At 39.5% G+C, this 24873-nt stretch overlaps 1 protein-coding gene across 1 annotated transcript in view; it reads right to left on the bottom strand.

Annotated features, from left to right (window-relative positions):
• LOC124795733 overlaps positions 1-24873 on the bottom strand; it is a 300666-nt gene that overhangs the window by 4151 nt on the left and 271642 nt on the right. The window contains exons 23-24 of the mRNA XM_047259816.1: positions 22401-22456; positions 21077-21155 (exon numbers count right to left, since the gene is read on the bottom strand). Of these exons, the coding sequence (XP_047115772.1) occupies positions 21077-21155; positions 22401-22456 (135 nt within the window). The remainder of the gene's footprint in view (positions 1-21076; positions 21156-22400; positions 22457-24873) is intronic.

The following is a 24873-nucleotide window of genomic DNA, read 5'->3' as shown; positions in this document are numbered from 1 at the left end:
TGATTCGTCACTCCACACAACATTTTTCCACTGTTCAGTCGTCCAATATTTATGCTCCTGACACCAAGCAAAGTTCTGTCTGGTATTTACCGGAGTGATGTGTGGCTTATGAGCAGCTGCTCAACCATGAAATAGAAGTTTTCTCACCTCCTGCCTAAGTGTCATAGTGCTTGCAATTGATCCTGATGCAGTTTGGAATTCCTGTGTGATGGTCTGGATAGATGTCTGCCTATTACACATTAAGACCTTCTTCAACTGCTGGCGGTCTCTGTCAGTCAACAGATGAGGTCGGCCTGTGTCCCTTCAGGTTTCCACTTCACTATTTCATCAGAAACAGTGGACCTAGGGATGTTTAGGAATGTGGAAAGGCTGCATACAGACATATGACACAAGTGACACCCAATCACCTAACCATGTTCGAAGTCCGTGAGTCCTGAGGAGTGCCCCATTCTACTCTCTCACGATGTCTAATGACTACTGAGGTTGCTGATGTGGAGTACCTGGTAGTAGGTGGCAGCACAATGCACCTAATATGAAAAATGTATTGTTTTGGGTGTGTCTGGATACTTTTGATCACATAGTGTATAACCTCATTGGCACACTTTTGGCAATGAATAATTATTAGAATTTTATAGCATATTAATTAAATATGAAGGAAGTGACTTGTTATTCGTAGGCCTATGGTAGACAACAGAAAATTCCAGTATATAGTACTACAAAAATTTCATGTATGCTTTGTTCACCACATGCCACCGTACTTACGGATTTTGAAGATGGCCAAAAACTGGTCACTATTAAATAAAGGTTTTGTGACTGTGTTTAAAAGAAAAAGAAGAGCATAAGATCTATCAAAGTTTCTAAATAGCAAACAGATGCAAAAACAATGGAAGTTTTACCCTTGCAGGGTGTATACGACCCGGGACAACCGGGAAATCCGGGAAAAACCCGGGAATTTTCTCATTCAGGAGAAAACCGGGAAAAACCCAGGAATTTTTCAGAATTCCGGAAATTTTTCATTGCTTTAGCTTTCAGTTAAATTTTTGTAATTTTGACGGCAGAATTGATTCTCTAGCAAAGAATGTTATTGTTTCCTGCTACTGGAGAACGATACTGCAGCAATAAAATATAAACGAGAAGGAAAAAAATAAATCTAGTGGCAAAGGAAAAGTGCAATTTACAACAACAAAACACCATGCACGCACAAGCGTGTGCAAATAGCAAAAATATGTCAAAGGCCGTAGGGCGCAGACTGTAATTCTTTGTAACAATAAACTGCTTGCTATGAGCATGATGTCACAACTGTTCACATTAGGTTCGTTTGACCAGTTGCCAGCGGTCTGTTGCGCATGCACATTTGATCGCGTATAAGCAGTACCTTCTCCCGTCTACCACTACTTGAAGTTTGGCTGTTAGCTGTATCGAGAGTAGCAGCAAGCAGCCAGATGCAAACGAGAAAAATTTTTCTCGCGTGCCATAGCTGCCAGATTCGCACTTTCACAGAGTTGTTTGAGTTGTAGTGGGGAAGGGGTTAGTCTCCACGTGACCCATGTTTACGTTAAGTGACTTCGCTGCTTATCTTCGTGTACAGCTCCCACGTCAAATGAAAACAAAACGGATTTCTGTGGCCGGGAGCTATCAACTGAATTAAAATACATTCACATAATTACGGAGGGCAAAAACATATTATTAATTTCAATTTTCTGATTTTATTTTATTTCCAAGTTAGGAGCAGTCAAGCATTAATCGCCTTGCAGAACAATGAAGTTATTTTTGCAAGTTCACTAAAGAAATTTGGCTTTATTAATCTTTCCGCTGAGGAAGTCATTTTATTTGAAATGAAGTGTTTCATTCTACAGTATTGGCTAGTTCCAACTGTTTGTTGAATTTCAAGTGCAATTTCAAGTGCACGTTATCATCTTCTGCCATGTATGGCATTATGCCATAATAAAGAACCAAAAATGAGATCGTAGAGTACTGGTACTCCAAGAAAATTTACATCCCAAAAACCACACTGAAAAGCTTAATATCAGATGGGACCTACTTCATTGTGAATCTGGAAAAAGCCAATTTGCACTTCAAGCCGAATCATGCATTTTAGTATGGTTCACGAAATTCCAATTTGGAGTATCCTCTGATGCCCTGTTTCTTTTACGGTGTAATGTAAGCTCTCTTAGTGCTTTATACACACTAACATGTGGGCTTCCTACACCACTGCAGTTGCACACGCACAATAATGCCTGTTTTCTGGCGCTCTCTGGCAACTGGTAAATTGAACCTATTTCTAACAGTCTCCGGATAGTACTGCGAACGGTGGTTAGAAAAGCGTTACTTTCAAAGTAAATTTCTTTTTATGCAAGATGAAATAAGTTAAGTGTGAGAAAGTGGGATGGATATCTAAATCATAGAGCGTTCGAAACTGAACAGTTTGAGAACCAGCCACTTACAAGAATTTCGAGCCGAGACATTTATGTCATAATTTTAAATTTACTGGCACAGTTGTGTGATGTATCTTAAAATGTAACACACGCAAAAGAGATCAATATTACATGTGAAAGCTTAACTTCTGTTGTAGCGTGTTAATCTTAGAGACCAATCTAATGTGTGAAAGCTTAGCTTTTCTTGTAGATATACGGTACTGTGTACATTAATGTAAACCGTTAACTTTTCCTCTTGTGTGTTCGCGCTATGTAACCAGTGATCTTGCTATTGGCTGACTATAACACATGTCTTATGCTCTGAATAGCTGCTGTCATCGGCTGGCGAGACCTCGTGGCTTGAGATACGACTCGCTTACAAAATGACGTCACAACCTCGGTTTCAACGCTCTGGAAACTAACGCGCTGTGTTTGGTGCAATTCGAATTTATACTTTCATAATACGAAAATATGCAGCGTATATGTTGCTGCAAATTAAAGGTCCTTCCAAAACTTCTCTCATTTTTTTAATTAAAAGTCTCTCCATACTTCTCTCCCCCGTCTTTTCTTTTTTTTCCCGGAAGTTCTAAGCGATTGTATAAAATGTTAACCATTCAAAGGATTGATAAGTTTTGCAGTTCCAAGGGAAAATCTACTGAAAACCTACTGTCACTTAACATGGAAAAAGTGTATATTCGCCCAGGAAAAAGCATATTTTTTTAAATGGGATATCCGGGAATAATTCGGGAATTTTTTTTTCCTTGTCCCCGTATACACCCTGCCTTGGTTTTTCTTCAGATCTGGCAAATGTATAGAGGAATACCCATTCTGCTAGCTCTAATTGTCACACGTCTTCTTCTTTCCTTCAGCCCCCCACACTCTTCTGTTCATTCCTTGCTTTTCCAATTATGTTTGTTTCTCTACCTCACTCTTTAAGTATGTCTTCTTTTTTTTCCTTCTGAATGGCACTGGAATGGCATTCTACTTCATCAATTTTTCCAGCCTCTCTCTAGCAACAGTGGAGAAAAGATAAGAACTTCAATAAACTTAACTGTTTCATCATTCTGCCTGGAGAAAATGACACAGAAACTGATTTCAGAGAATCCCAGTACATTGTGAACAAGCTACTTTTGAAAACAACTGACAGAAAAGTGAATCTGTGTACAGTACCCTACAGATTTGACTGGGCAGACCAAGACAATAGAATATATTAAAAAAAAAACAAATTCTTCATGGAAAGCACAACCCAGTATAGTGATGCTAACACAGTGGTTATTATAAAGTATTTAAGGAGGAGTAATTACATGAGACATGAACTGCAACTGGTTATGAAAGGAAAAGAAAAAAATTGCACAAACCTACATTATTCAGCTATGCGACAGCCTATCACTATTCCATTGATCTCAGTTAATTTGCTTGCAATAGAAAAAACTGACTGCCATAAAACTGAGTACTCACAGTCTGCCAAAACAACACAAGCAACAACAGCAAAATAATCAATAACTACACCTTCGGTGGCACAAATAACTGGAAAAGAGGCAGCACAGAAAACAATAACCTTGTGGGGCGGGGGGGGGGGGGGGGGGGGTTGGCTTTGAGCACTATGGGACTTAACTTTTCAGGTCATCAGTCCCCTAGAACTTAGAACTACTTAAACCTAAGTAACCTAAGGACATCACACACATCCATGCCTAAGGCAGGATTCAAACCTGCGACCGTAACGGTCGCACGAAAAAAAAAGAAGAAGAAGAAGAAGAAGAAGAAAGGAGCTGGGGAAGAAGCAGTGCCAAAAAAATCATGGTGAATAACACAGCAGAGCACAGCTTTCAAACATCACATGGAAGATATTTCTAATGACCCAGACCCCTGCAGAAGAATACAATGGAGATTACAGCCAGGACTCCCGGGGTGTGAAACTCATTACAGAAACAAAAAGAATACAGGACTTTTCACTTCAAAGAATTAATATAGAAAGAAAGCACTTTATAATTAGCTAAACATGCTACATCATAATGTATAGAGCATGACTATCAAGTTTGTAAAAAGATTTTCTTTTGACTAATACTTTGAAGGAAGTTTCAGTCTTGCTGCAACAAAAACAAAAATGTACTGCTAGAATATCAGACTTCCAAAAGGTTTGTAGCTTTTGCAAGGAAACACACAAGGGGTGGAACATGTGTATATGCAAGAACAGGTATTAAATCTTTTTTTAAAAAATGTACTGTTTATCTGAGCTAACAGAAAGGAATAATTGCATGTATATACAGGGTGAGTCACCTAACATTACCGCTGGATATATTTCGTAAACCACATCAAATACTGATGAACCGATTCCACAGACCGAACATGAGGAGAGGGGCTAGTGTAATTGTTTAATACAAACCAGACAAAAATGCACGGAAGTATGTTTTTTAACACAAACCTACGTTTTTTTAAATGGAACCACATTAGTTTTGTTAGCACATCTGAACATATGAACAAATACGTAATCAGTGCCATTTGTTGCATTGTAAAATGTTAATTACATCCGGAGATATTGTAACCTAAAGTTGATGCTTGAAACCTCCGACGTTCAGTAGCGTGTTGTAACAAACACGGGCCACGGTCGGCAAGCAGCATCTGCAGGGGACATGTTTACGATGACGACTGTGTTTACGAGTGTGGCTGTAGTGCACTGTTGTGGTTTGGTCTAGCTGTCGCAGTGTCCGCATGTAGCGCTTGCTGCTATTGTTATTCTGCATTCGTCTCCGCACGCAGACCAACTGTAGTACACCATGTTACCAGACGTCTGTGATAGTGTAGTGTTGTAGGAACTGTGACCATGGTGTATTCGAACTCTGAAAAGGCGGAGATGATACTCATCTATGGCGAGTGTCGACGAAATGCAGCTGAAGCCTGCAGGGTTTATGCAGAACGGTACCCGGACAGAGAGCATCCAACGTGCCGCACATTGCAAAACATCTACCGCCAACTGTATGCAACAGGTATGGTCGTAGCACGCAAACGGGTCCGTAACAGGCCCGTCACAGGAGAAGCAGGTGCAGTTGGTGTGTTAGCTGCTGTGGCCATGAACCCACACGAGTACACGGGACATTGCGAGAGCTGGTGGACTGAGTCAAAGTAGTGTCATGCGCATACTGCATCGTCACCGCTTTCACCCGTTTCATGTGTCGCTACATCAGCAATTACATGGTGATGACTTTAATCATCGAGTGCAATTCTGTCAATGGGCATTAACAGAGAATGCGGGTTTCACAACCACGGGGCAGTGAATCTATGGAACATGCATTACTGGTCCGTGGACAATCCTCGCTGGCTCAGACAGGTAGAGCGACAGCGACTGGACTGTAAATGTATGGTGCGGAACCATTGGCAACCGGATCATTGGTCCTCACTTCATTGCAGAGGCCCAAACAGCTGCAACATACATCGTGTTTCTACAGAATGATCTGCCAACGTTGCTCGAAAATGTCCCACTGGAAACGCGTCGACGTATGTGGTATCAGCATGATGGTGCACCTGCACATTGCGCAATTAACACTAGGCTGACCCTTGACAGGATGTTTGACGGGCGTTTCAAAGGACGTGGAGGACGCATAAATTGGCCAGCCCGTTCTCCTGATCTTACACCTCTGGACTTCTTTCTGTGGGGTACGTTAAGGGAGAATGTGTACCGTGATGTGCCTACAACCCCAGAGGATATGAAACAACGTATTGTGGCAGCCTGCAGCGACATTACACCAGATGTACTGCGAGGTGTACGACATTCATTACACCAGAGATTGCAATTGTGTGCAGCAAATGATGGCCACCACATTGAACATCTATTGGCCTGACATGTCGGGACACACTCTATTCCACTCCATAATTGAAAACGGAAAGCACATGTGTACGTGTACCTCACACCTCATGGTAATGTACATGTGTGTCAGTGAAAAAGACCAATAAAAAGGTGTTAACATGTGGACGTAATGTGCTGTTCCAGTCTCTTCTGTACCTAAGGTCCATCACTGTTCCCTTTGGATCCCTAAGTAATTCAGTGCTCTCCGATACACACGATCGAACAGCGGAGGAGTGGTACTCAAGCGTCAACTTTAGGTTACAATATCTCCGGATGTAATTAACATTTTACAATGCAACGAACGGCACTGATTACGTATTTGTTTATATGTTCAAATGTGCTAACAAAACTAATGGGGTTCCATTTACAAAAAACGTAGGTTTGTGTTAAAAAACATACTTACGTGCATTTTTTTATGGTTTGTATTAACCAATTACACTAGTCCCTCTCCTCACGTTCGGTCTGTGGAATCGATTCATCAGTATTTGATGTGGTTTACGAAATATATCCAGCGGTAATGTTAGGTGACTCACCCTGTATAGTTTTGAGTGCTGTTTATCTGAGCTAACAGAAAGTAATATTATGATTACATGTATATATAAATCACCATCTGGCAATTTTAAAGTGTTCTCTGATAATTTAGAAAACCTCTTTAAATGTAAACTATTTAAAACAGTCAAAATACACAATTGTGTCTGTGGATTTCTATGTTAATTTCAGGGATAACTGTACAAAAGGCGAGCAACTGGTTAATCGGCAAGGAACATATAATAGGGATATAATTATAGAACATACCACCAGGTATTGGAGCAAAAGTGAAACTGCTATTGACTAACATTTGCTGATAAATCAAAATGTGGCTATAAAGCTGAAGATACAGATTCAGGTTTTACTGATCAAGAAGCACAAACTGATTTTTTTATAAATCTACCAAGCAATGTGACAATGATAATTATGCAGAGAGAAAATTAATTAAAGAAGACAGAATTAAATTCTTTAATCTCACATTAAAAAATGTAAATTGGGACAAGGAAACCAATAGATCTGTACATGTAAGATTCAACACATTCTTGTCTAATTATAAATGCAGCTGTGCTATTTCATTCAATCTGAAGAGAGTTAAAATTAACAAAAAATCAAATGCACAGATAACAAGCAAAATCAAAGTCATTAGAAAATCTCCAAATGCTGTATAAATTTTCAAAGTGCCATATTGTTTTGAAACCATGTGTGAAGTACTATAGGAAAAAGTATAGGGGAGCTGTAATAGCAGCAAAAAAGCAATACAATGATCCATACTTCAGAAAGGACAGCAACAAAATGAAATCAGTGTGGAAAGTTATAAGTAATCATTCATACAAACACAATAAAGGAAGTAATACATTCACCATACAGCACAGAATTGAAATTTTTTATGATCCGTTTCTAATAACCAATATATTTAATTACCATTATATTAATGTAGTTCAGAACCTGATCAAAAGTAAATATCATCCAGACACAAGGAAGAAATTCCAGTAGTGGAAGAACACTGTCCATATATCCACTAGCACCCAAAGAAATACAAAGGGCTATAAGTAAACTAAAGAGTAAAAATGATCTGTGGATTTGACGATATCCCTAACAAAATTATTAAATATAGTGCTGCTAATATTGTTTCTCAACTTGTTAGCATAATCAATAGCTACTTTGCAACAGGAGTGTTTCCATGCAGACTTAAGCAATCAACAGTAATACTAATTTGTAAAAGTGGTGAAAAGTTTGACATTAGAAACTTCAGACTTCTTGTTAATGCACAGATTGGTTTCAGAAAAGGTAGATCAGTGGAAACAGCTTTCGTCAACTTCCTAAAACTTGTTTCCAAAGCTATAGATGATAATGAATTTCATTAAACTGTGTATTGTTTTTGGACTTTCCCAAAGTTTCTGAAATTACAAATTATGATCTAGTATTTTTAAAACCATTAAGGTGTGTGTGGCATTTCCTATGAGTGGTTTTAGTCATATTTACTTGACAGGTAACAAGGAGCGAAAATTTGTCAGAAAGGTAAAGTGCACAATTCTGAATATAAAAAAGGTAATTACAGGGAGCCCAAGAGTTCAGTACTGGGCCCACTATTGTTCATGGTTTTTATTAATGACCTATCATAAAAACTATTAATGGCATAAACACAGCATTTACACAGGCTACCAGCTTTCTTATGATAGGGAAGAATGATTAAGATCTGCAATAAAAAATGACAAAACAACAGAAGTAACAGAAAAAAATGGTTTAAAGATGATTGTCTAGTTGTTAATGATGAGAAAACTGTATGGATGAACTTCAACCATATAAAAAACAAAGCTACAACCAACATAAAGGTTGCGATAAGTGACAAGCCACATTCATTGGGGGGAAAAAAAAGGATAATGGAAGGATGAACACCTATTGAAGGAAAAACTTAACACAAAGTTATTCAAGAGTTGTTACATATTAAGAATGTTCAAATATTGTTGCAATGCTGAAACAGTGTTTTGCTTAGTCTACTAAGATATGATAGCCATTCTGGTAAATACTACTTTTGCAAAACAGTCACTTAAGCTTCAGAAGAAAGCTGTTGCTCACAGAAAATCATGTAGAGGTATTTTTAAAGAATTAAAGATCATGACACAGCCATCTATATATGTAAAAGTATCCGTTTCATTAAGGCCCTTCAAAGTTTTCAAGTTTGAACGGTGGGATTCACAATTCTGAAACAAGAAAGAGGGATGTATCCACAAAATCAACATACCAGGATTATGTTTTTACATATAACATAATCCACTGCTTCTACAGCATTAATGAATACACCCAGTTCTTGGAAAAAAGCACAGGTCACAACCCACCTACAAGAAGGGTAGCAAAAGTGATCCACAAAACTACTGTCCAATATGCTTGACACTGGTTTGTTGTAGAATCTTAGAACATATTCTGAGCTCAAACGTAGTGAGGTATCTTGAACAGAATAACCCCCTCAATGCCAACCAGCATGGATTTCGAAGAAATTGATGATGTGAAATCCAACTCACACTTTTTACATGTGACATACTGAAAGCTTTGGATCAAGGCAGTCAGGTGGATGCAGTATTTCTTGATTACCGAAAAGCATTTGCCTCAGTACCTCTCCTATGCTTATTGTTAAAGCATAATCATATGGGGTATCAGGTGAAAGTTTTGACTGGATTGAGGACTCTTTGGTAGAGAGGATACACCATGTTATCTTGGATGGATAGTCATTGCCAAATGTAGAAGTAACTCCTGGTGTGCCCCAGGCAATTGTATGAGGACCCTTATTGTTCATGTTGTGTATTAATAAGTTTGTAGACTATATTAATAGTAACCTCAGATTTTTTGCAATTGATGCAGTTTTCTGTAATGGAATACAGTCTAAAAGAAGCTGCATAAATATTCAGTCATATCTTCATAAGATTTTAAAGTGGTGCAAAGATTGGCACCTTGCTGATGTAAAATTGTGCTGATGTAAAATTGTGCACTTCACAAAATGAAAAAGAAATGTAGTATCCTACGACTATAATGATCAATGAGAAAACTTTTGGAGTCAGCCAACTCATACAAATACCTGGCTGTAACACTTTGCAGGGATGTGAAATGAAGTGATCACTTAGCAGGGGTGGTGTCGGGGGGAGGAGCTATGGGGGCTATAGCCCCCCCCCCCCCCCCCCCCAATGGAGTATCATATTACACTGGATAAAATGACTTCAGAAATCAGCGAATATATTACTTCAACAGATTCATCATATTTTATAATTATTTAGCAATATAGGTTGCAATGTATTTCAAGTACCGTATTTACTCGAATCTAAGCCGCACTCAAATCTAAGCCGCACCTGAAAAATGAGACTCGAAATCAAGGAAAAAAACATTTTCCCGAATCTAAGCCGCACCTGAAGTTTGAGACTCAAAATTCAAGGGGAGAGAAAAATTATAGGCTGCATCTCCAAATCGAAACAAAGTTGGTCCATTGTAATGTGAGACACAATTTAGGTCGAATGAATGACGATACAGCTACAGTAGTTTGGTTCGAGTCATAAGTTAGCAGTTAATCTTTACCAGGTAGCCATTGCTATGCGTCAGTATTTATACGGATACCATTCCTTTTCCACGTCCTTCGTCTGGTTTGAATTGATAGCCTATTTTTCTTTGATCTGATAAGCGCAGTTTTCTTTGTTAAAGGTGTTTACGTCACTAAGCTGAAAATGCGTTACTGTACTGTGTCACGCATTGTTTATTGCTTTCTGATAGTGCGTGTTTACGGCCTGTTGCCGCTCGCGGCATGGCTTGCTTTTGTGCGCGCTACCGCCGCTTTTTTTTTTTTTTTTTAAAAAAAAAAAAAAGAAGAATCGTCTCATTAGCGAAACAATGGCAAGAAACTGGTACTTGTTGTCACTTACACTGCTGCTTTCTTTGATAATGATCAACAAGAACCAAATAATAGACTGCGTATGATAGAAGATGTTCTGACGAGAGTTTAGCGAAAATTTTTCTCCGTTTGAAAATCTTTGCAGGCGCCTCTTTAGTACATTACATTCTACACAGAAATTAGAATCATCTTAGATTTAAAAATCTAGTCAATTGCCGTGATTCATTTCTGATGGTATCACTATTAAGCATAAGAATAATACGAATATAAACATGACATGATATGTTTGCTGTTGTCTCACTCTAGTTTCGTAGTTATTAGGCAGACCAGATTTAAATGAGATAGCAAAAAACATGAAACAATACATGGCAAAATGTTTATATGCGTATTATTCTTATGGTGACGAGAATACTGCATGTGATTCACAATTTATAAAAGTTCCTATTATAGCTACCATCTCTTCTCACAAATAGGAAAAAATTCAGAACGTAGAGTTGGCCATATTGACAAACATCCCAAACAGTCTTGCCAGTCGGATTTTCGTAGTACATTGAAAATTGCTCGTCTTCCACCTTTTTTTTTTAATTTATTTACTGACGCAGAGGTTTTGGCGCCAGTATTTATCTTTGTGTAGCGCTACATATATTCGACGGCAGAAGTAAGTTGTGACGGCACCCACCAACTTTTTTTCAGAATTTCCGGTGGCTTTGCACTCGATTCTAAGCCGCAGGTGGTTTTTTGGATTACAAAAATCGGAAAAAAAAATGCGGCTTAGATTCGAGTAAATACGGTATTTCAAACACATTTTAACAAAAGAACAATAGCGGAAAATAGCTTACTATCTATTATTTACTATCTATTAATTTAACTTAAAATGGGCATCTCGTTATTTATTAATATACTGTACATTGGATGTAATATTAATGTACGAGTACCACTTACAATAATCAAGAAAGCTAAATACGCCGCGTATGCCTAACAACACTTAAATTGCTGGACCCAGACAAAAACTTTGAAGTCGCTGGACATATGCATCAAATCACATTATTTTCCCAGGCACACCACATTCTGTAGACAGGTTTTTACCCTGAACTCCAAAACAGTTACCAAAAAATACTTTAAGCAACACCAAATTTTACCATTTGTCAGTGGAGGATCCCAACTCTCTTTTTGTTAAGCAATATTCCAACCCCCCCCCCCGCCCCCCTTGACCAACTTCTAGAATCACCCTGTCACTTAGGCTCAGTTGTGGGTAAAGCAGGTGGTAGGCTTTGGTTTATTGGTATAATACTGGCGAAGTGCAATCAGTCTACAAAGGAAGTTGCTTACAAATCACTCATGTGACTGGTTCTAGAATATTGCTGCTTAGAGTGGGGTGCGTATGAAATAGGAGTAACAGGGGATATTGAATGCATACAGAGAAGAGCATCGTGAATGGTCACAGGATTGATTGATCTGTGGGAGAGTGTCACAGAAATAGTGAAGAAATTTAACTGGAAGACCCATGAGGATAGATGTAAACTATCCCGAGAAAGTCTATTAACAAAGTTTCAGGAACTGGCTTTAAATGATGACTGTAGGAATAAACTACCAGCCCAATGTATGGCTCATGTAGGGATCATGAGGATAAGATTAGAGTAATTACTGCACACGCAGAGGCAGTCAAACGGTCATTCTTCTCAGTGCTCCATATGGGAATGAAATGGAAGAAAACCCTAATAAATGGAACAATGGGATGTACCTTCTGTCATGGACTTCATGGTGGTTTGCAGAGTATAGATGTAGATGTAAAATGTTGTTTACTTTACTACAATCAATCAGGATGTGTCCGTAAGAAATCTATCAGTCTAGATATAATACTACACCTACCTGTGGCTATACTGTGTAAATGAATGTAAATATGTAAAACTTTATAGTGTCTTGTATTTTGAAAGCCCTATGTCATGAATGTAATAAAATGCAAGCTAAAAAAATAAATAAATAAATAAATAAATTATAGATCTACGTAGATAAGACACGTGCTATCCGTGCTGCATTTGCAAGTCTTATTTGCATCTGCAGATATTAAATCCTTGAAAACCACTTTAATCTGTTTGGTATGTCAGATTTCTGATGGTAGGTTTGCACCTGGCCACAGCTGCTGAAGTTGTCCCACATAATTCACAGGAGGAAGTAGCAGCTGATTACGATCATGTTTTAATACAACGTAGTCTGTCACATTGTTGATATTTTCAAGTTATGACGTCCTGTCATAATTTCTAAAAAGGATTTGTAAAATTTTGTGCAGAACATTTTCTTGCCATGGAGCACTCAAAGTCATGTTACGACATCTTGCAAACTGTTACATATTAACCACATAATTCATTTTTCTAATTATGTTAATTCAACATAATGTTAAATCATGTTAACATGCTGCACTTCTGACTAATACACATTGCATTGTGTAAATGCAAATATTTTTAAGAGAAATGCTGATGGCATCACTGAATTTATACTGAACATTAATTATGACATAGTCCCCTATGTCAACAATGTGGGAAAGGACAGATTGCCATTTACTGTAAAGAAGACACATGAAGTTGTAGACAGGCACAATTAAAAGACACTTACATAAAGCTTGCAGCCACATCCTTCAGCAGTAAAAGAGAGATACACACCATTCATACACACAAGCAAGCACACCTCATGAACATGTGACCTCCAACTCTAGCATCTCATGCCAGAATGCAACTATCACATGAGATGCAAGCAGCAATCTGGAGGGGATAGGGAAGGAAAGGGAATAGTAGAGCACGAGCGGGAGAGATGAACCCTGTGTGGTGGACCAGAATACCAACAGGCACAGCAACAGGAGATTCTGAGGCAGGGAGGTGGGAAAAACAGGAACAAAACAAGAGTGAGGGTGTGGGGGGTGGAGGGGGGGGGGGGGGGGGGGGGGGGGGGGGGGGAAGACAGGCAGATGCAATGGCTGAGGGTGGCTAATGAACAGTGTTAGAGATGAGAATGGAGAGGAGGTGATAGGATGGGAGGGTGGAAACTTTTGGGTGGAGGGTGTGGGGACAGTATGTTACCTTAGGTTAAGCCCAGGATAATTATGGGAGTGGAGAATGTGTTGTAACAGCAACTCCCATCTGTGCAGTTTAGAAAAGCTGGTGGTGGAAGGGAGGATCCAGATGGCTCGCGTAGTTAAGCAGCCATTAAACTCAAGTGCTTTACGTTCAGCTGCATCTTGTGCCACATGGTGGTCTACTTTGCTCTTGACCAAAGTTGGGTGGTGGCCTTTCATTCTGGTGGACAGCTGGTTGGTAGTCACACCAATACAAAAAGCTGTGCAGTGATTGCAGCAGAGCTGGTAAATGATATGGCTGCTTTTGCAGTTGGCCTGGCCCCTGATGAGGTAGGATAAACATGTGACAGGACTGGAATAGGAAGTACTGGGTGCATGGTTGGGCAGTGCCAAGACATCATATCTTCGTTCCTTCACAATCTGAATGCCTTCTCTCCCATCCACTTCAGTGGTCCTCCTCAACACAATCTATATGGCCTCCTCCTCTCTAATGGCTCCATCCACACTCCTGTCCACATTACACCCACCAACCACCAACAGTACCTGCATTGTAACAGCTGCCATCCCTTTCACACCAAAAAATCCATCCCATACAGCCTGGCCAGCTGGGGATGGCATATCTGCAGTGACAAAAACTCCCTTGCTCAGTGAGCTGGGGGTCTCACCAGGGCCTTCACAGACAGGCACTAACCCCAGACGTAGTCTGTAAACAGCTCTCCTGTGGCATTTCCTCTCACACCTCCAGTTCTCCAATTCTCCCACCATTTCAAAGAACCAGCCACAAAAGAGTGTCCCCTTGATCACCCAGCACCACCCCGGACCGGAACAACTGAACCACATCCTTCGCCCAGGCTTTGATTACCTATCATCATGCCCTAAAATGAGGGACATCCTACCTGAGATACTTCCCACCCCTTCTAAAGAGGTATTTCATCACCCACCCAACCTGGTTGCCACTCTCAATCCCAACCCCCTGCCACAAGGATCATATCCCTGTCACCGGTTTATCCAATCACATCAGGGACCGGGACCCCTGTGAAAGCAGCTGTAACATTTACCAGCTCTGCTGCAATGATTGCACAGCTTTTTATATTCATATGACCACCATCCAGCTGTCCACCAGGTGAATGGCCACTGCCAAACTGTGACCAAGGGCAAGTACACCACCCTGTGGCACAACATGCAGCTGAACATCCCAAGCCATCTGGCTCTTTCCCTCCACCATCTGCTTTTCTGAATTGCACAGATGGGAGTTATTCATACAACACATTCTCCGCTCCTGTAACTATCCTGGCCTCAACCTACAGTAACATACTGTCCCCACACCCTAAATCCAACAGTTTCCACTCCCTATCCTCTCACCTCCTCTCCATTCTCACCTTCCACCGTGTATTTGCTGCCCTCTGCCAATGAATCTGGCTGTCTTTCCCCCCACTCCTCTCTTTTTCTGCTCCTTTTTCCCCCACTTCCTTGCCCCACAACCCCCTGCACACTCCACCACACATCTTTCATCTCTCTTGCCACCCATACACTACTATCCGTATCCCTATCCCTATCCCTTCCCCTTCCCCTACCCCTCCCCCTTCAGACTGCCGCTTGCATCCTACATGATAACTGCATTCCGGCCCAAGAGGCTGGAGTTGCAGGTCATGTGCGCATGAAGTGTGCTTGTTTGTGTGTATGAGTGGTGTGTGTGTCTCTTTTCGTGATGAAGGCTCTGGCTGAAAGCTTTATGTAAGTGTATTTTAAGTGTACCTGTGTCCAATTTAATTCATCTTTATGGTAAGTAGCAAACTGTCTTTTCTACATTGTTGATATTCCTACCTGAGGTTTCCATTGTTTGATTTTGCCGAACGGCTTTCTTCCATCCTACAATCCTGTGATGCTTTCCTTTGTTACTCTTCTCTATAGCATAACTCTTCTCAGTATCCATCATTCTCTTCTTTCCTGTGTTTATTCACTGCCTTCTAAACCACATCTACTTATGAGCCATACTGTACCAGCGATCATCAGTGCACAACACACACTTCGCGACTGTGCGGATTATTGATGCAGTAGCTGATGCCCCCGATTCTTTCCTCTGATAGTTTTAATTATATTTATTCCTAATAATCCCACTTCATCCCTCATCCTGACATACTTTAGCAGTTTGTTTTCCACACCTGCCCATGCCACACAAACTTAGAACCTCGTCCTAACCCCCCCCCCCCCCCCCACAACTCTCTCTCTCTCTCTCTCTCTCTCTCTCTCTCTCTCTCCACTCATCACAACACACACACACACACCCACACACACACACACACACACACACACACACACACACACACACACACACACACACTCCCATAACTCATTGTTTCTTTCCTCCTACATTTCTGTACATTTTTAATGTATTTGTACATATTTTTACATAGTTTCATGTGGTTTCACATGTTTTTGCATATTTTTACATATTTGCATGTATTTTTACATATCTGTGTTTATTTTGACACATCTGTGCATGTTTCTGTGTGTCTTTACATATTTTTATGCATTTTTACTCATCTTTTTGCATATCTGGCTCTTCTCACAATCATCAACACGTATTTTGCCCATTTCTGCCATTTCCATTTCCTTTACACCATTCCTACCACAATGGACCCTTGCTCCAACTTTCTACACCAGGTCAGAAAAGTATACCTTTCCCTGGCTAAAACCCAGTCCCATGTCCTGCTTCTCAAATGCTGCCTAAACCATGGAATCCCCCCCCCCCCCCCCCCAACAGCCTAACCGTAAAGATTCCTTTCTCTGGATCCCACCCATCCTCTCATGATGATCCACACCTTTCTAGATTCCACAATTACTGACCCTCACAGGCCTGGTACTTCTAAAACCTATCTCCATGGCACAGGCATCCCAGAACCACCTTTGCTCCCTCCACAAGATACTACTATTCTGCAATCCCTACTCCATACATCACACCTCTGAAATTGAATCCCTTGCTCTGAAGGAGCATTCCCGACACCACCTCCCTAAGTTATCTAACCTGCTGACATCCTACTGCCACCTTGGGGCACCACTATCCAAGCCCTAACGTACCCACTGTTTCCTTCCTTGTCCACCCCTCATAGCAGCTAATCACTGCCTAGCTGACTTTTTTCTTTTTTTTAACCTGCCACATCCCCAAAAACTCCCTACCAAATCCAGAGCCAAAACATTCCTGTAACACTGTCATTAACCTTTCCAACAAAACTCTCAGCTCAACAGATGTTTGACTCACCTTTAGCTCTACACCCAAATTTAACTATGCTGGACTTGTCAAAGACCTACTCCCCTTCTCCCAATCTCTGCAGTGGAAGAACTTCTATGCTGCCAATCTCTCAAACCAAAACCACCCTAATTCCAACAGTGAACACCATCTCTTCCAGTCCACACCACCATCCAACCATGATCCTCCCCCCCCCCCCCCCCCTCCACCCCTCACCCACTCACGGTCACCTTCCAGGAATTCCTTACCTCCAACTTAGCCTCACCATCCTTCCCCAGGTCACTTCCTCAGAATGCCAGCCTTTCAGAAGAAGAAAGAACAGCAACACACAACCTCAAGACATATCCCGACCTAAACATCCTACCTGCAGACAAAGGTTGCACCGCTGTTGTTATTAATCACAGTTACTACCTGGCACCAGGCATTCACCAATTATCTGACTCCTCCACCTATAAACAGAATCTGAGATGGCTGAGTGGGGACTCCTATGACACTTGATGTGGAACAACCCACTTGCATCCATACAGTACTCAACATTGAACTCATTCTGTGCCCCCCTAACTCATATATAATTGCTGCAACTTCTGTTGTCATTATCTGATGGTGAAACCATTATTCCATAATCAATTGGCCAGTTCATTTCACTTCACTTTACTGACCATTACCATCTATAACTTCCACTCATTTGTCTTTTTAGATTTTCTAATTCTCTAGGAGATCTATAATTCCTTGAACTAATTCACTGAATATTGGTTGTGTATGCTTTCCTTCTGACATGGGTGTAGTCAGCACTCTGCATCCAAAGGACTCACTGCAGAGGAGGTAGTTAATTTATATCCAGACATTTTCCTCTGGTGGAAGTCATGGAATTAAAACACGCAATATCTTCTGTACATTTCATCTGAATGTTTAATGTAGTAATTTCAGCTTTCTACTACATCATCATGCTGCTGGTTGCCTCTAATCTTTCCATGTCCAAAGGCCACTCCATGTTCCACAAACAAACTGGTTTATCAGTCTCGACCAACTCTTGCTCACTTGTTTGCAACGTGTCATTAAACTGGGAATATGTCTCAGCTCAGTAAAATGTAATAACAAAAAGGTAATCAATGCCTCACATGAAAACATCAGGTGTATACGACCCAGGACAACCAGGAAAGCTGGGAAAAATCTGGGAATTTTTTCATCCCGGAGAAAACCGGGAAAACCTCAGGAAATTTTTCAGGATTCTGGGAATTTTTCATTGTTTTAGCTTTCAGTTAAAATTTTGTGATTTACGCTGGTAAGAATTGATTCTCTAGCAAAGAATGTTACTGTATCCTGCTACTGGAGAATGATACTGCAGTAATAAAATATAAACAAGAGGGGAAAAAATATAACTTTAGTGGCACAGGAAATGCATCATTTACAACAACAAAACACTGTGCACAAACAAGCATCTGCAAACAGCAAAAATATGTCAAAGGCCTTAGGGCGAAGATTATGTAATACTTCGTAACAATAAACTGCTTTCTATGAGCATGACATCACAACCGTTTACATTAGGTTCGTCTGACCAGTTGCCAGTGGACTCATGTGCAGGCGCAGTTGACTCGTGTATGAGCAGTACCCTCTCCCACTTCCCACTACTTTAAGTGTGGCTGTTAACTGTATCGGCAGTAACAGCAAGCAACCAGATGCTAATGAGAAAAAATTTTCTCGCGCTCCCTAGCTGCCAGATTCATGCACATGCAGTGTTGTCTGAGTTGTAGTGGGGAGGGGGTTAGTCACCACCTGACCCCTGTTTGCGTTACGTGTTCCTCTTCATTTACAGATCCCACATCAAATGAAACCAAAACGGATTTCTGCGGCTGGGAGCTCTCAAGCGAATTATAATACAGTCACATAAGTATGGAGGGCGAAAATATATTATTAGTTTCAGTTTTCTGATTCTATTTTATTTCCAACTTATTAGCAGTCAAACATTAATCGCCTTGCAGAACAATGAAGTAATTTTTGTCAGTTTGCTAAAGAAATTTGGCATTATTAATCTTTCTGCTGAGGCAATCAATTTATTTGAAATGAAATGTTTTGTTCCATAGTATTGGCGAGTTCACTATTTGCTGAATTTCAAGTGCACATTTTCATCTTCTGCCACTATGGCATTATGCCATAATAAAGAACCAAGTATGAGATAGTACTGGTACTCCAAGAAAATTTACATTCCAAAAACCACACTGAAAAGCTTAATATCAGATGGGACCTACTGCATTGTGAATCTGGAAAAAAAATGATGTGCACTTCAAACTGAAATATGCATTTTAGTATGGTTTACAAAATTCCAATGCTCTTGGAGTATCCCCTGATGTCCTGTTTCTTTTATGGTGTAATGTAAGCTCTCTTAGTGCTATACATAGGAACATGAGGGCTTCATACACCACTGTAGCTCCACACACACAATATGCCTGTTTTCACGCGCTCTCTGGCAACTGCTAAATCAAACCTATTTCTAACAGTCTCAGGATAGCATTGCGAATGATGGTTCAAAAAGCGTTACTTTCAAAGCAAATTTCTTTTTACCCAAGATGAATTATGTTACGTGTGAGAAAGTGGGATCAATTTCTTAAATCACAGAGCGTTTAAAACTGAACACTTTGAGGACCAACCACTTACAAGAATTTCGCGCCCAGAAGACCAGACATTTATGTCATTATTTTAAATTTACTACAGGGTGTACATAAAGTCCAGGAACACTTTCAATTATTTATTACACAAAAACTAAACATTGTACTGATGTCATACATATTGCATTTTGAAGAGAAACTCTAATTTATTATTATTATTATTATTATTAATTTTTTTAATTAAACATGTGATATGCAAACCATGAGTGACCCAGCAGACGCCAATACAGTAACCGAATTCTTGCCATACCTGTCCCAGCATGGCATCGTCGACTGTGGCAGTCGCTTCTCGTATTCTCTCCCTGAGCTCTGCTACATCACATGGTAGAGATGGTACATACGACAGATCTCTAATGTGTCCCCACAGCAAAATGTCACATCTGGTGATCGGGGAGGCCATTTCATGAAACAGCTGTTCCCTCCAAAACACAGACAACTCGCTCCGCACCTGAACGCGCCATGTTTGTGACTAGCGCTTACTATCGGCAAATTACCAAACTACACTGTGGCGGTATACATGGAAAAGGGGAAAAAAAACTTTCAGGGTTTCTCTTCAAATTGACATATGTATGATATTTCTGAACAATGTATGATTCTTGTGCAATAAATAATTGAAAGTGTTCCCGGACTTTATGTATACCCTGTATTAATGTAAACCATTAACTTTTCCTCTTTGGATGTTCACGCTACATAACTGGGATCTTGCTATTGGCTGACTATAACACGTGTATTATGCTCTGAACATCTGCTGGTGAGGTCACGTAGCATGAGACATGACTGGCTTACAAAAGGACATCGCAATCTCTATTTTAATGCTCTGGGAACTAAAGTGCTGTGTTTCGTAAAATTCGAATTTATATTTTCGTAATACGAAAATATGCAGCATATATGTTGCTGCACATCAAAGGTCTTTCCAAAACTTATCTCCTTTTTTTTTCAACAAAACTCTTTCCAAAACTTCTCTCCCCTGTCCCGCCCATCCCACCCTCCTCCCCACCCAAAAAAATTGATAATTTTTACAGTTCCAAAGGAAAAATCTATGGAAAACCTACTGTCACTTAGCACGCAAAAAGTGTATTTTCGACTGGGAAAAAGTATATTTTTTTAAATGGGATAGCCGGGAATTTTTTTTTTCCTTGTCCGCTTATACACCCTGGAAAAAAATCCCTTTTCTGAAAGATCCACAAGAATACACACACACACAAGATCCTGAGTTCAAAAAAATAGCAAGAACTTCTCGTGCCATCATTCTCAAAATGGTGATTACTGAAAATAGTATGTACTTTAACTAGTGGAATTTACATTTTTTATAATAGTAATGATTAATAATTATGTCACCCAGTATTCCGTGAGACCAAGACAGTAATTTGTGTTTTATGTCTCAAATGTATTACATAATACACATAAAGATCATAATATAAACAAAGATAGCAAGAAATAATTACCCAGAGTTGCAGGGATCCACTTCATTAACCCCATTGTCGAACGTAACACTCAGTCCATCTTCATTGTCGTCATCCTCATCTGGAAAAAAAAAAAATCTTCATATTAAACACTAAAATACGTAGGTGGCTTCATATAAAAGAAAAAAATATAATATAACCAACCTCTCCACCTGCCCACCCATGTGGATATATGTTGCATGTTTCCAAACTCAGGAAGGAGATGCTGTATATAGCTATTTAAGGGCACACAAAATAGCTAGTACACAATGTCTGCACCAAAAAATGTGCAAGACAAAAATGATGTATCATAATCTACTCAGAACTGCAGTTCTAATGGCTTAAGTAGCTTGAATGATAACACAACACTACAAAGCTTTCCTACATTAAACAGTTGTCACACGGAAGATGCTTCAGAAATGCTCAGTGATTGGTTACAGAAAATAAAGGAAACAAAAGTTTTAAAGAAAATACCTTTACTGACCTTCAAAGTAACCACCACTGGATACAACACACTTCTGACATTGGTTGTAAAGCTGTTGAAAACTGTCAGCAAATGCTCCTTTTGAATCACTCAAAGCACTGTGATCAAGCATTGTTGGATATCCAGAATTGTCTAAAAATGTTTGTGAACAATAGTGCTTGCACTGTCTTTGCTTAACTCCAACTGTTTTTCTCTCATTCTCAAAGACAGCCACCATTCATCCACAAGAAACCATTGCACATGTGTCATTGCAAAATGGTGCGATGCATTAACATGAAGTTTTGCTTCAAATTAGGGAATACGGCAATGGAGACTCATGCCATGTTAGAGCAAGTGTACAGTGTTGAAGAAGTGAGAAAAAACTGTGTTTTAGAGAAGGAAAGGACAGTGTTGAGGATGAACTGCATTCAGATCAACAAGCACAGTCCCAGACAACACTGAACAAGTGCACGGCTGTTTGTGCATGTTTAGCAGCTCCCTTTGAGAATGAGAGCAGAAGAGCTGAAGATAAGCAGAGACAGTGTAAGTACATTGTTCATTAACACTTGTGAATGTTCTAGATATCTGACAAAACATGACCGTGGTGCTTGCAGACAGTTTTCAACAGCTTTACAACCAATTTCAGTAGTGTATTGTAACCAATGGTGATTACTCTGAGGGACAGTAAAGGTATTTTGTTTGGAACTCTTATTTCACTGAATTTTTCTATGCACCTTGTATGACACCTTATGGATTCTTGTGTAAAACCAGAATTATTTTTACTATTATAACCTTCTTCCATTACTAGGACTTATTAATTTAACAGTTTCGAATGATTAACTGTTTACTGCACTGGCAACTTACCATGATGATCTGTCCCATCATTTGGTCGGCAGCCATCATTTGGTCGGCAGGATGATCTGGAATTTAAAATCTTTAATTAGAGATTGTTTTACTGAGTAGTTATCTTTTCAATTCTCTCTGTTAATGTATCCATACACACATTTACCATTTATGAATTCAGTATATTTGCTGTAAAGATAAGAGCAACACAGTGACAGAAAACTGGGACCATAGCCAACTGAAATTGGTAGTCCATAAACACTTAACACAGTTGTAATTTGGAATACAATTATCCACCACTCATTTGTTGTAACAATATGATAAAATCAAGTGGCAGCTGTTTCTTCTGAATAATAATAATGTGTCCACCCACACTTGTTCATTACGGACGAGTAAATTTAAATACCAATGGAAGTTATGATCAAACTGCTGCACCCTGAACTGGTAAAAAAATGTTAAATGTTAGTGACTTGCAAATGGTCACAAAATATGATGCTAGATAAATGATTTTACACCAACACAGCTCTCTTGGGTACCCTTCTTCATGTATTTACCAGACACATACAATCACCACAGTCAACACTACGTACGGTGTAAAAGAATTAATTTTCAGACCCATAACAGCTTCTTCTCAAAGTCAGAAATTAGTGGATATCATCATAAATTACAGATTTCAGCATGTTGGACTGAAGTCTGCACAGTGTAGTGTTACATATCACTCCAGAGGAGTGCTGTGTTCCTTACGTATTCTTACCAAGGAAAAATACTTGTGAATGAAGACTAGAAAACAAGTCATCATAGTGGAGAGCACAAATATTGGACAGATTTGTTATTTTAGTTGCATGCAGAGAATCACACTTAAGGACAATGTAAGTCTCCAAGATGGGATGGCAATTGCAGTAACTTCACAAGAGGAAGTTCCTGGAAGCAAGCAAATATATCAGCTCATTGCATCACTGGCCTAGTTTGGAGAAGTGCAAAATCCTCAGAGAATATGTAACTCTGACAATCTTTATGACTGGACTCGAGAAAATTAAATGTCATTCTGATTCTATCTCATATGATGAGGTTTTGTGTTGGACATTCTGATTTGATATGTGATGTTATTACATACACATAAGGTGTCTGCAAAATTAGTCAAGAAAAAGAGTATTTGCAGTATTAAATTTTTCCTTGCAGTACAAAACAGTAAAGGAGGAGATGTCTTATTGCTCCATTCAAGGCAACAGTTCAGCAAAGCAAGAGGTAAACTAGAAAAACAGGAAATCTTCATTAATTAATCCACATCCAACTCAACAAGTACCCCACACTTGTTGTGCACTACTGGAGGGTGCAGAGCTAATTATTGCTGGAGGGCAGACATAAACTGGAATACTGAACAATTATACAAATAAATAACTGAACGGTGAGAAGAAGTGCACATATCAATACATGCACTAAAAACCAGATATTTAGAAGAATGAAATATATTCTCAAGGGAATTCAGTTAAAATTGATAGCATTACATACAACAAAGAAGGTTATTAACACAGTGAGTCAGATGATTGGTGGCCGGCAGCTTTTACCAATTGTGACTGTTATCAACTCATGACTGACAATTCTATGGTGTCTAGCAGTGCAGGTGGCAGTTGCTCAACAACTTCATGATGTCACTGAGTTGCAGTTGCACTGTGCATTCCACATTACAGTGCTGCATGCCAAAACTCTCTCTCTCTCTCTCTCTCTCTCTCTCTCTCTCTCTCTCTCTCTCCTTCTCTCAAGACTTAATTGATTTGTAGTAGAAATTTTCTAACAAAGAGTCGGTGAATCGTTTATTAGAAAAGTATTGTTAAAATATTATTATTTCTTTCCTTTCTCAGACGTTATGTCTGGTTAAAAATGGAAAGTGAAGCGGACCTTGATCAAGCGTGACTTCCTTTTAACTGTACGGTATATGTTACATTGTATTTAGGAACTTTCGGGTAATTGAACATGTATCAATAATTACAGATTCCTGTAGTTGTATATATACGTTTGGATGTAGCTGTATTGTGTTGATGTACTGGTGGATATTGTGTGGTATGACTCCTGTAGTTGATAGTATAATTGGTATAATGTCAACTTTATCCAGATGCCACATATCCTTGACTTCCTCAGCCAGTTGGATGTATTTTCCAATTTTTTCTGCTGTTATCTTCTGTATATTTGTTGTATTGGGTATGGATATTTCGGTTAGTTGTGTTAATTTCTTCTTTTTGTTGGTGAGTATAATTTCAGGTTTGTTATGTGGTGCTGTTTTATCAGTTATAATGGTTTTGTTCCAGTATAATTTGTATTCATCATTCTCCAGTACATTTTGTGGTGCATACTTGTATGTGGGAACATGTTTTATTAGTTTATGTTGTATGGCAAGTTGTTGATGTATTATTTTTGCTACATTGTCATGTCTTCTGGTGTATTCTGCATTTGCTAATATTGTACATCCGCTTGTGATGTGATCTACTGTTTCTATTTG

This window comes from Schistocerca piceifrons, chromosome 4 (genome assembly GCF_021461385.2).
Source record: "Schistocerca piceifrons isolate TAMUIC-IGC-003096 chromosome 4, iqSchPice1.1, whole genome shotgun sequence".
In the NCBI taxonomy this organism is placed as follows: Eukaryota; Metazoa; Arthropoda; class Insecta; order Orthoptera; family Acrididae; genus Schistocerca; species Schistocerca piceifrons.
Note: the sequence above shows the minus strand (reverse complement) of the source record. Positions and strands in the feature narration are given on the sequence as shown.